Genomic DNA, 12,826 nt, shown 5'->3' with positions numbered 1-12,826 from the left:
AGTGACAATCACGCAGTGTGAATTATCAAAGACGCGATCTGAGGGAATCGCCGACGCCCGCAAAATATTTGGCATGCTAAATATCTGGAGCTGTCTGCGATTCACAATCACGCTGTGTGCAATGATTTCTGACTGAAAACTACATCGGCGATGACCTACAGCCAATGAGAGACCAAGATACAGGGCAGAGGGAAGTACGGGGAGGAGTTATAGACCAGAATATCAGTATTTTAATAGATATATTAACAATTATATCATACAGAAACAAGCACAAACATTTGCTTGACCAGCCACAACATCAGCATAACTGCAAAATTATTTACCTCTCTTTGCCGAACACCCAATCCCTGTTCCCTGCATCTCCCTCCTGCATAATCTGTTTTTCTTTTTCTCCTTGTAGCTGGAAATCAGCTCACAGACAGTTTGCAGGCTATATATATATATTTTATAATTCCAGTCTCGCTCGAGAACTCCGGTCTGACGCACGCGGGTTCTCGCAGTCTTTGGAGGTGTTCGGAAATGTATCAATAAGAGCCAGCTAGGATTTCATGCATGAAAGCGTTTGTTGTAATTGCCTGTACCTCTCTGATAGAGGTTTGACTTCAGTAACAATAAAACACAACAGTTTTAAAATCCGAGCAACTTCTGTCTTTTGCCACATACTAAACAATCAAATCACTGAACATTATATACATCCATATTTTGTTATCAGGATCTTAAATTCTCAATGCTTCTGGAGATCTATAGTACCTTTCTGCAGAATTTAGACCCCACCTGCTCTGACACACCCATAATTTTTTTATGAACCTCAAAATCCTGATTAAGTGGTCCAGCTGTGTTGGGCTGAGGTTGGATCTAAATTCTGCAAAAATGTAGAACTCCAGAAGTATGACTGAGCACCTTGCATCTTGCATCAAATAAACCAGCAAAATCAGTACTAATCGCTAATGGTTTTTTTCACCACTGTACTAGAAGTTCACAAAAGAATGCTCAATTTGTTTATTTTTGTTTAAAAAAATTTATGCATTGAAAGTATAAAAATGGATGATCAAGATTAATAAATGCAAATTTGGCCTGAAATGGCAGGTGACAGGAGGTGCCCTAGGCCACAGTGGGCCTTCCTTAATGTTGAAATTTGATGTCTAATGCACGATTTTAGCCCAATTTTTCACTTGCCTACAGGTTTTGCGAAATCACTGACAAATGCCCGAAATCGGAGGCAAATCGGTGCTCGTTCACGCGAGTGACAATCACGCAGTGTGAATTATCAAAGACGCGATCTGAGGGAATCGCCGACGCCCGCAAAATATTTGGCATGCTAAATATCTGGAGCTGTTGGCGATTCACAATCACGCTGTGTGCAATGATTTCTGACTGAAAACTACATCGGCGATTACCTACAGCCAATGAGAGACCAAGATACAGGGCAGAGGGAAGTACGGGGAGGAGTTATAGACCAGAATATCAGTATTTTAATAGATATATTAACAATTATATCATACAGAAACAAGCACAAACATTTGCTTGACCAGCCACAACATCAGCATAACTGCAAAATTATTTACCTCTCTTTGCCGAACACCCAATCCCTGTTCCCTGCATCTCCCTCCTGCATAATCTGTTTTTCTTTTTCTCCTTGTAGCTGGAAATCAGCTCACAGACAGTTTGCAGGCTATATATATATATTTTATAATTCCAGTCTCGCTCGAGAACTCCGGTCTGACGCACGCGGGTTCTCGCATTATTTCCTTATCACTTCTCACGTGTGTATTGTTGTGAAACGTAGTTTGCGGACCAGACAGAGTTGTCGGCGATTCTTCCTATTGTGAAGTCATGCAGTGTGTAACCTCCTGTCGCCGATTCATCGTGCAAAGTGAACACCGCAGCGACTGACTGCTACCTCATCGCATTCGATTTTTTGCACAGCACTACCGCCAAGACAACAAAGGAGTGGCTCAAGAAGAAGCACATTAACTCTTTCCCCGCCATTGACGAGTTATCTCGTCTTTTAGAAGAAAACGCTTCCCCGCCAAAGACGAGTTTTTAGGGCTTTTCGTGTTTTCAGTGTTATACACTCAGGGGCGCTATTACACATCTTCTGAACGAGTACAAAACCTCCCGAAACAAATCACACGTGAACAGGACGGAGAAACGAGCCATCTCTTATGTAAACAGATGCATATGAAAAATAATGCGATCATCAGCAATAGACAGCATATAAAGTAAAATGTTGATCCAGGAAGTGGTATATGTCTGTGCAAGTTTTGGAGGTATTGATGGAAGTGATTTACTGGATTTATGATTTGATAATCGTACTGAATATTATCCAGATGTAGTTTTTGATAAAAATTTGCTCAAAATTATGCATTTTTTATGAAACCTACCTATATTGAAGTGTTGATAAAAAAAAAAAAGAATGCTTCAAGCTAGAATAAAACGGAATAAAACAATTTTTTGTTTAAAAGTAGAGGCTCTGATCTTTATTTTGGTGTATTGCATATTCATACAGCAAAATATATTCACCGACAAGCTGCGCAAAACAAGCACAAAATATAATCGTGGTTTTGCGCAGCTTGTCAGTGAACAACGGCTCTGTGTAGTTAATGCTGCTCCATGTGAAAGCCCGCAAGTGATGGAGATTTACCGCTGATTAAAGAACCGACTTTACTGACAAGATGCGCATTAAATATCGCATGTGATTTTATCATGCAGCCCTACTGGAGGCCATCAAATTTGAGTGATAATCATGAAAATCGCTGGCGGTGGCTGGCAACTTTTTTCAAAAATGCTGGCGGGGAAAGAGTTAAGGTCATGGAGTGGCCTAGCCAGTCTCCAGACCTCAATCCTATAGAAAATCTGTGGAGGGAGCTGAAACTTCAAGTTGCCAAACGAAAGCTTTAGGATTTAGAGCGGATCTATAAAGTAAAATATCAAAATCCCTCCTGAGATGTGTGCAAACCTGGTGACCAACTACAAGAAACAGCTTACCTCTGAGCTTGCCAACAAGGCTTTCTGCACCAAGTACTAAGTCATGTTTTGCTTAGGGATCAAATACTTATTTCACTCACTGAAATGCGAATCAAATTCTAACCTTTGTGGGAGTTTTTCAGGATTTTTTGGTTGGCATTCTGTCTCTATACATTAAAATAAACCTACCATAAAAAATTACAGACCCTTCATTTCTTTGTAAGTGGGCAAACTTACAAAATCAGCAGAGACTTCAAATAAATATTTTCCCCACTGTATTCTGTAAGTGGATTCAGTAAAACATTTCTTGGCTATATTACATTATAAAATAGATCTGATTTGAATTTGTTCAGCCTGATGCAGTTTGTTTGCTCAGTATTGTACTGACATCTTCAGTCTATAGTGGAAGAAACTGTAATGAGCTGAGTTTGGGTTCTTTGACTGTAAACATACAACCAGCCCTACCACGGTAAAGAATCATGATAATGCGACCACAAGACCAAACATAGACCAACATGACCAAATGTAACAACTTTACCTAGTTAACTGATCTAAAATGAATGCAGAAATAGTGACTCAAATGTGCAGCATGGTCCATCAGCTCAAGCCAATATGAACTTAGCTTTCAGCGCCCAGAGCTGCCAACTAGCACCTAGGCTAAGTGAAAGATTTGAAAAAGGAATTCGCATATTTTTCAAGTTTATATACACCGTAAACGGAACTAGTGTACAAATTTCCCGAATCAACGACAATATAGCGTTTAAAACACAGCAGCATGACTTTCCCATCCACACAGTCAGTTAGCCATGAAAACCCAGACAGGCTAAAAAAAGATGGGCCCTCTTATTTTCATTTTCTACTAGTCCGTCTTTCTCCTTTCCTCTCACAGACAAGTTCGATTCTATAAAACAGGTTTAACCTCACCGTGTCTGACATGATATTCCGCAATGTACAGCCCTTCTTCAGATCACGAACGCTTGATTTAAATAACGAACTGTAATGTGCAGTAATGTGAGGTTTTGCTACCAGCAGACTCACAACACAGCGCCGTTGCCGTCATTGGAAAGGGGCGGGACTTCCTACGACGCTGATCGTTGACCCAACGGTGTTGTTTTTCTCACCACGTTCTTTCTGATTGGTTCCATTCGCCTTCGATGAGGATATTATTGGATACTTCGGTAAAACGTGGGGGAGGCATGTACTGTGCCGGAATCCAAGAGATGTTATCTCCGTTTACGATATTGTTACGGAAGATTCACTAAGGATTAAAATAGTACCCAAACAGTGTTTGAAAACTGTTGGACTGTGGATATTCAACTTTAAACCAAAATAATTAATATACATTATAAACACGCAGAGCGGGAAAGCTGTACATTAACAGTTAGGAGTTGGTTATTTAAGTGAAAAGTCTGTACATGCGGTCTTGTAAATTACAACGAAAACAACTTGAGATTCCTCTAGTTCAGACGATATTGCACATGCGCACATTTCTTTGGTAGTACTGCGCATGCGCATACTGTCCCCATGTGCACCTCGTGGAAAGCGACTCGGTGTAGCGGAAGGCTTTCGATGTGGGGAGCGCGGCAGTGAACTTTAGTTAGAGCAAGAAAAATAATCAAAATGTTAGTGTTATTTGAAACTGCCGCTGGCTATGCCATTTTCAAGGTATGCATATTTGTTATGCCGTTAAGAGTGATATGTTTTGCAGAAGTATTCACAGATTTTGGGATTACCGTTAGCTAGCCAGCATAGTTAGCAGTGCTATCAGACCAATAATTTCCAGAAAGTCGCGAGTTAAACTTTTTAAAAGTATTTTCGTGTATATACGTGCGGAGTGTTTTTGTAACTATGTACTCAAATAAATGTTGAAGTGAGGTCAGTGAGTTTTGGGCCAGCGTGTGTCGTGTGGCCTGCGCCGCAGCACAGCCACGTTGTGTCTTTGGGGCTGCTTATGAGAGCTCTTCACTGTCTGTTCTTCGCGTTAGGACGAGTTTTAAATTCATCAGTCGTGGACAATGTCATTTAGTTCTTGCACAAAATTTTGTAGAGCCGAGAAATGCTGTTTTACATAAGTACGCAGCTATTAAAGAAGCTCTTTACATGTGATTACCGGTGCAAGGGTCCACATGGTCGCTCATGTCGACCACTCTATGGTTTGAGTTTAGGCATCTCAAAAATGACAGATAGATGGATTGTGGCAGTACATTTGAATCATCAGCTTTTTGTTGTGTGCAGGTCTTGGATGAACAGAAACTCCAGCAGGTGGACAGCCTGTGGAAGGAGTTTGAAACGCCAGAAAAAGCCAACAAAGTGTGAGTTGTACTTTTGTGAATGTAATTTTCGTGCTGTGTTTCGTCTAAGTAATGTCCATGATAATAAACCACTTTGTTTATGGTAGAAATACACATCTTCACCTTTCATGGGAAACTTGGAAATATCAGAGAACCTTAAAATGCTCTTTTACATGACCAGAAAGGTGATTAAGTCAATTTCTGTAGTGAATTATTATTTTTTTTTTATTAAGATATTTTCTTGGACACAAATGCTGTTTAAAATGTTTTTGAAATCTTTACTTGGTAGTCAAAAACAACTGGGAATCTGGTTGAAATGTGTGGGAAAACGACACATTTTTTTTTTTGGATGAACAGAAACTCCAGCAGGTGGACAGCCTGTGGAAGGAGTTTGAAACGCCAGAAAAAGCCAACAAAGTGTGAGTTGTACTTTTGTGAATGTAATTTTCGTGCTGTGTTTCGTCTAAGTAATGTCCATGATAATAAACCACTTTGTTTATGGTAGAAATACACATCTTCACCTTTCATGGGAAACTTGGAAATATCAGAGAACCTTAAAATGCTCTTTTACATGACCAGAAAGGTGATTAAGTCAATTTCTGTAGTGAATTATTTTATTTTTTTTATTAAGATATTTTCTTGGACACAAATGCTGTTTAAAATGTTTTTGAAATCTTTACTTGGTAGTCAAAAACAACTGGGAATCTGGTTGAAATGTGTGGGAAAACGACACATTTTTTTTAAAATCTTGTGTAATCCGTCACTGTGTCATCATCTCTGAATATTTCATTTCTTTTTATTCTCATTATCTGTAACATCCCATGTATGTTTTTTTTTTCAGTGTAAAACTGAAGCACTTTGAGAAGTTTCAGGATACAACGGAAGCTCTTGCAGGTAACTATGCTGAAGTGAAACATCAGCACCTTTAGTGCTTCGTTTATGGATGCAAAGCCATTTGATTGTCCTTCAGCTGTGTGTCTATGATGTATCTGTATATCTGACTCATGCATGAGGTCACTAAACAGTAATTCGTCACTACCGCTGAGACCACAGATTTCACTTAATTCATGTGTTTCTAAATATGCGATTAAAATGTAAGACAACATGAATATTAAAAAGCACACTCATTCAAAATTCTTTTCTTTTGCCTGTCGATATCAGCGGCCACCGCGATGGTGGAGGGGAAATTGGGGAAAAGTCTGAAAAAAGTTCTCAAGAAAGTTGTGGCCAAAGAGGCTCATGAACAGCTGGCCATTACTGATGTAAAACTAGGAGGAGTCATTAAGGTAAATGGTGGGTTTTCTAAATGTTGGGGAAAATATAAGTACAGACCAGTGCAGGTTGCTATATGCATTCCATATGAAATCCTGTTAAAGATATTTGCTCTATGAAACACTACAAGCTGTGATGATGATGACCTTTGCGTCATGTTGCTGAAAATTCATGAGGCTTTTTTGTCACTACCTCATCTGAGCTTGTGTTAACTCCTGGAAGTATCGTTTGGTTGTGGTAGAGTTATGGTTAAACATCAGGGCTGGTAATGCAAAGCTTGTGTGACTATCACTGTAGTTCTCTGCTGTTTGTTCAGTGGAAGTCCCTTTAGCTGAAACTCTTTTTTTCGCCCCCTGCAGGAGAAGCTGAACCTGAGCTGTGTGCACAGCCCTGCTGTGGCCGAGCTCATGAGAGGCATCAGAAACCAGATGGAGGGGCTTATCACGGGTCTTCCTGCCAGAGAGATCAGTGCCATGTCTCTCGGTTTGGCCCACAGGTTAGTTTACAGTTAAAAATCAAAAATTTAGTTTTTTTGCTCGCGTCAATGATTAGTTCTTGCTGACCGATTTCTTTGAGGATACTAATCAGCATTCGTCACTACCACTGAGACTGAGCAGATATTCACATTACTCTCGACACATGGTTTTACACATCAATTGACTGGTTTTCTTTTCGTATTTCCTCTCAGTCTTTCACGGTACAAGCTCAAGTTCAGCCCAGACAAGGTGGACACCATGATCGTTCAAGCCATTTGTAAGAATGTTTATTTATTTGTACATACTTAAGCCCTTATGTAGACAGCAAGTGACTTAAACAGCTGTTCACCCTCTCTCACTCTTCTGCCCACCTGCAGGTCTGCTGGATGATCTGGATAAGGAGCTCAATAACTACATCATGCGCTGCAGGGAATGGTACGGCTGGCACTTCCCAGAGCTTGGCAAGATCATCACAGATAACCTGGCATACTGCAAGAGTGTCCGCAAGATTGGTTCGTACACACTTGGAAGTATTTTATGAGGATGTCTAGGTCAGATCTTTTTAATGCTTTTCTATTTTGGTAGAAAGAAAAACTTTAATTTTCCTCTCAAACAGCAAGGTCTAAAAGTCACAGATTAAATAGAAAACAAACCTAGAAATATGTTAGATCAACCAAAAATCAAAGTTTACTCGCCCTCAGATCATCCAAGGTGGAGATGTGTTTTTCTTCATTAAAACAGATTTGGGGAAATTTAGCATTACATCACTTGCTCAGCAATGGATCCTCTGCAGTGAATGGGTGCCGTCAGAATGAGTCCAAACAGCTGATAAAAACATCACTGTAATCCACATGACTCCAGTCTATAAGTCTTGTGACGACAAGGATTTTTATGTATTTTTTTTTAATTCGGAGCATTGCTTCCAGCTAAATTACTGGGTAAATTGACCCGAGGAAGTTTTCAGCAAATGTTTATTTTTGACTGAACCAAAATAATAATAATAAGAAATTACATTGTAGGGTTTTTTGTTAATACTTTTAATTGTGGTAGTATTCAAATAATATAAATATTTAAACTGAAGATTTCAAATAATATGTTGAACTGTATTTTTCTTGTTTCAAATGTCTAGGCGATCGCACAAATGTGGCATCAATGGATTTATCTGAGATTCTACCAGAAGAGATTGAGGCAGAGGTTAAACTAGCTGCAGAAATCTCCATGGGAACAGAGGTGTCCGAGGAGGACATTGCCAACATCATGCACCTGTGTGACCAGGTGTGTTGAATGTAAAAATTCAGTTTAGTTTATATATTTCAGCTTTTGGTTTACATGATCAGTTCCATTGTTAATTGGAAAGCAGTTCATATCATTTATGGAAACGTATCACCTCTAGCGTATTTATGCTTTTTTTTCCCTTTTTTTTTTTTTTACAGAAGTACTTGTTTTATGTTTTTAAAAATTAACGTATTATAAATTTTGCTATTTATTGAATTTTTGCCTGTAAGATCTGATACAGGAAAACTTTCAGTTTTTTTAATTCTTTTATTTCAGTAACATCACTAGCCAAACGTGAATTGTGTCAGCCTTAGATTTACATCTCATCTTTTACTTCCTGTCAGTGATGTAAAGGTATACGACCCATCTGGTGACTCCACACTCCCCACAGTCTCAAGGAAGAGGAAGATCGAAGAGGTAGAGGAGGGTGAGGAGGAAGAGAAGCCGGTGGAGGCTAAAGCTAAGAAAGTAAAGAGGGAAGCCCCCACAGAAGGTAACCATCCATGCAGCATAACACTGACCTAAATGGTGTTGCAGCCACATGTTAAATGCAGATGAACATTAAATATTCATTACAGGAGAAGCAGAAACAGAGCCACCAAAGAAGAAGAAGAAAAAGGAGAAGAAGAAAGCGGAGGAGGAATCCAAGCCAGAAGAGGAGGAGACGGCCGTCAGCCCAGCAGAGGAGGTGAGAGGGGTGGAAAGATAAATTCATCTCTGGTTGATGGTCATTAATATGCTGATGTGGAATCATTCTTTAAGTTCAGCTTATCTAGGGACCAGGTTTTACGTTGAAGCACTTACATGATGTGTGATAAGTACATCTTGAAGTTTCTACATGTTACTATTTATGCTTTATAGACGACAAAAAAGAAAAAGAAGGAAAAGAAACGAGCGGCTGAGGTGGAGCCGAAGGAAGAGGAGGAAGAAGCGGCAGTTAGTCCAGCAGAAGAGGTGAGGACCATGATGCCAAACACGATCATATCTTATCTTATTTTATAAAACCTAAAACACATATTTTTCCTTTTACAGACAACAGAAAAGAAGAAGAAAAAAAAGAGAAAGGTTAAAGAGGCGGACGACTAGATGAATTGGACTCTTTTCCATGAACTTTGCTGTATATAAAAGGACATTTTTATAGTTTTTGGACATCATATGATGATCACATCCCCTTTTTGTGTCTCCGGCCCAGCTCACAATGAACAGTTCAAGTGAACTGTTGTTATTCCTTTAAAAACATTATTTTAATTATAGGATATTTTCTCTCCATACTGCTTGATTGCAAGAGAAAAGTCCACAAGATTGATATAATTTGATGCTCCTCCTGTGTGTTGAGTTGTACTGGATCATACAGTTCAGTTAGTCTTCTATAAGTGAATGTTTTTAGTTTAAAGTGAGGATGGGATCACATTATAAAAGAAATATCTGAGGAGTATGTTTTGTGATGTAAAACTGGGTCATTTGTGTCTCAGGATTATTAAATACTGTTTCTAGTTGGCTCATTGACTTTCTTGTTTTGCGTTCTTACATGGTTAATGCATTATACAAAGTGTAACATTGATTTGTAGTTTAGTAAGATATTGGTCATTGAACTTCAGTCACGGTGATGCTTGCCCAAATCTGCAGCACTTAAGATTTTTTAATTAAAAGCTTTTAGATTCAAATCCAAAGCACTTTGTTCCAGATGATCTCTATCCCTAAACGGAAACAAGATGCTGCTTGCAAATGTAGCGCAGATGAAACTCGGGACCGTGAGGACATTTAGCCAAATTTTGGATGGAGTACTTTGTGTGTGTGTGTGTCTGTGTTTTACATTCCTCTCTGGTTCCTCCTCTATCCTTGTTCCAGTAAGATCAGGCCAAGTCAAGAAACTTGGCCAAAATACAGCATAAATTTAGCCAGCCATCAGCATGTACTAGGTCTAATGAGCAGGACATAGAGCAGCTATTTTGATTATCTCTCTAACATGAGAGGAAGTGACAGAATCTGGATATCACCGGGCCTCTGAGCCAAGATACAGTAAATCAGTTCTTAAGGAGAAAGCAGCTCGTTTTTAATATTTGTAGGCAAGAAGGCATAGAATTTGATTATCAGTTTGCATTGGAGCATGAAATGCAAAAATGTTGCACCACATTCAGTTTGTTTTTCACTAGCAAATGCAATGGCTGAAATTATTGGAAAAGAGCCAGCGTTCATTTAAACGAGTATTTTGCTTCTGGTGGTCTCAGTCATCTACACTCTTAAATTATATATTGATTCAGCAAAGAAACGTATTAATTGCGTGTTAACAATCTATATCAGTGATTCTCAGTCTTCTTGATTCCAAATGCCCCTCATTGTCCACAACAATATTTAACTTTTTTTTTTTTTATAAACTACCTACGAAATGTTTTAGAACTTGGCGTAACTAGAATTAAGAACTAACGTATTTTGGTATAGAAATTGTATATTTGTTATAAAAATGTCTGGAATTACAAGATTTTTTAAATTTACATGACTTCCACATCTAGTAACCAAACTTAAATAAAAAAAGGGGTGAATTAAAATCGGAAACTAGATTTTTTAAAAGTTTGTTTTGACTTATTTTTTATTATTTATTTACCTTTATTTAACCAGGAAATTAAAAAATCATTTACAAGAGGGTCCTGGCCAAGATAGGCAGCACATTTAGTTACACAAACTTTTTTATGTGTTATATTAAACTTTTAAAATCTTTTTTAAGTCATCTTGAGGCCTCCTAGTGTGCAACGGACCCTGATTGAGAATACAGATTTATATAGTTCTTTAGATATTAAAATAAGTTTTTGATGTTTCATTATAAATCATTATAAATGGGAGACTGAGTACATAGATGATTTATAAAAATAAAAAAAAGTAATTAGAGTATGTTTGTTTATGCAACTTATATAGGTGCTAATATTGTGTCAGGCTGACACTTGGAGCCTTTATTTTGTGAGTGTTGACATGTTTACTCCATAGATCCCAGAATTTCCTCAATTAATAACAGTATTCATCATTAAAACCAGATCCATTCATCTTCAGCTTAACGTTACTTGGTGAGAGCACTCCTTAAATGGTGAGAATGAGTTGCGGTGGCAGAAAGAAACGTCTGCCCTCGTTCTCTGGCTTCGTAACCCTTGCCTTAGTAGCGCAGTTCTCTCTGGTCCATTTTGGCTATTAACATGAGAAAAAGGTTTTATCAGGAACGTAGACAGATTTATGGAGTTAGCCTTGACCATTTCTTATGGATGGGAGCCCATGTTTTGCAAAGCTCTAGAGATCTGGATATGAATAACAGAGGATGGTCGTGATGCTCACTACAAAAAAAGTAATTAGAGTATGTTTGTTTATGCAACTTATATAGGTGCTAATATTGTGTCAGGCTGACACTTGGAGCCTTTATTTTGTGAGTGTTGACATGTTTACTCCATAGATCCCAGAATTTCCTCAATTAATAACAGTATTCATCATTAAAACCAGATCCATTCATCTTCAGCTTAACGTTACTTGGTGAGAGCACTCCTTAAATGGTGAGAATGAGTTGCGGTGGCAGAAAGAAATGTCTGCCCTCGTTCTCTGGCTTCGTAACCCTTGCCTTAGTAGCGCAGTTCTCTCTGGTCCATTTTGGCTATTAACATGAGAAAAAGGTTTTATCAGGAACGTAGACAGATTTATGGAGTTAGCCTTGACCATTTCTTATGGATGGGAGCCCATGTTTTGCAAAGCTCTAGAGATCTGGATATGAATAACAGAGGATGGTCGTGATGCTCACTACACAAACACAACACACGTTTAGCCACGTTTATGGTGGTTGATATGTTTGAACCGGTGTCTTTCTAGAAAGGGCATTTATTTAGTAAAATACCTGATGCAAGTAGCAAAGTATAATGCAAGTAAAATACAAAATCTAGATCTCAAGTGCTGAGAAATAAGTTCCTTATAAATTCCACGCTCATTTATATCCATATGATTGTTAGGTCAGGCTTTGGCTTTGTTAAATGATTGACATAGATGATGTCAAAGTATAATGCAAGTAAAATACAAAATCTAGATCTCAAGTGCTGAGAAATAAGTTCCTTATAAATTCCACGCTCATTTATATCCATGTGATTGTTAGGTCAGGCTTTGGCTTTGTTAAATGATTGACATAGATGATGACCTTTGACCTTTAGCAATGACTCTACATGTAATTGTGTTTATTTATAACAACATAAATCCAACATGACTGATGAAAGTGGTGAAGTCCCTCATTTTCTGCTATCTTCTACAGCAATGAAGTCTCTCAAAACACATTATTTTGATAAAACAATCATTTTATTCTTGTACCAAACCATGATGTTTTTCTCATTTGGGACTGAACTATTCATGCATGTGTTAAACGGTATTAAAGATGGTCCTAAAGGAATTTTTTTCAATAATGAGAAACATCATTTCAGTCAAGTGTGCGAATCGTGTGCTTTGCAAGAATTAAGACCATGTCACTAATTTTCATGCTCAACAGAAAAAAAGTTAAAGTATCTTACAGACGTGCATGTTGAATGCTAA

The 12,826-nt window shown here is 38.3% G+C and overlaps 2 protein-coding genes across 2 annotated transcripts in view; one reads left to right on the top strand and one right to left on the bottom strand.

Moving 5' to 3' along the window:
* The window catches only part of LOC107581423 (small ubiquitin-related modifier 1-like), a 10,511-nt gene extending 6,452 nt beyond the window's left edge, over positions 1-4,059 (bottom strand). Inside the window, exon 1 of the mRNA XM_016266981.1 lies at positions 3,892-4,059. Within this exon, the coding sequence (XP_016122467.1) occupies positions 3,892-3,903 (12 nt within the window). The 5' untranslated portion in view covers positions 3,904-4,059. The remainder of the gene's footprint in view (positions 1-3,891) is intronic.
* Positions 4,060-4,477: 418 nt separating this feature from the next.
* LOC107581422 (nucleolar protein 58-like) lies at positions 4,478-9,776 on the top strand. Its single transcript, XM_016266980.1, has 13 exons — positions 4,478-4,632; positions 5,203-5,279; positions 6,100-6,152; positions 6,420-6,544; positions 6,890-7,026; positions 7,219-7,283; positions 7,384-7,518; positions 8,136-8,285; positions 8,367-8,386; positions 8,570-8,774; positions 8,860-8,969; positions 9,143-9,235; positions 9,314-9,776. The coding sequence occupies exons 1-13, from the start codon at positions 4,588-4,590 to the stop codon at positions 9,365-9,367; spliced, it is 1,269 nt and encodes a 422-aa protein (XP_016122466.1). The 5' UTR covers positions 4,478-4,587; the 3' UTR covers positions 9,368-9,776.
* The last annotated feature ends 3,050 nt before the right edge of the window (positions 9,777-12,826 follow it).

The sequence above is a fragment of the Sinocyclocheilus grahami genome, unplaced genomic scaffold (assembly GCF_001515645.1).
Source record: "Sinocyclocheilus grahami isolate Dianchi unplaced genomic scaffold, SAMN03320097.WGS_v1.1 scaffold34.1, whole genome shotgun sequence".
Classification (NCBI taxonomy): Eukaryota; Metazoa; Chordata; class Actinopteri; order Cypriniformes; family Cyprinidae; genus Sinocyclocheilus; species Sinocyclocheilus grahami.
The sequence above is the reverse complement of the archived record's forward strand: the minus strand, read 5'-3'. Positions and strand labels throughout refer to the sequence as shown.

Coding starts and splice junctions, on each gene's coding strand:
- LOC107581422 (XM_016266980.1), top strand. CDS start 4,588: ATGTTAGTGTTATTTGAAACTGCCGCTGGCTATGCCATTTTCAAG. Junction 6,153..6,419: donor TACAACGGAAGCTCTTGCAG/GTAACTATGCTG, acceptor TGTCGATATCAG/CGGCCACCGCGATGGTGGAG. Junction 7,519..8,135: donor CAAGAGTGTCCGCAAGATTG/GTTCGTACACAC, acceptor TCAAATGTCTAG/GCGATCGCACAAATGTGGCA.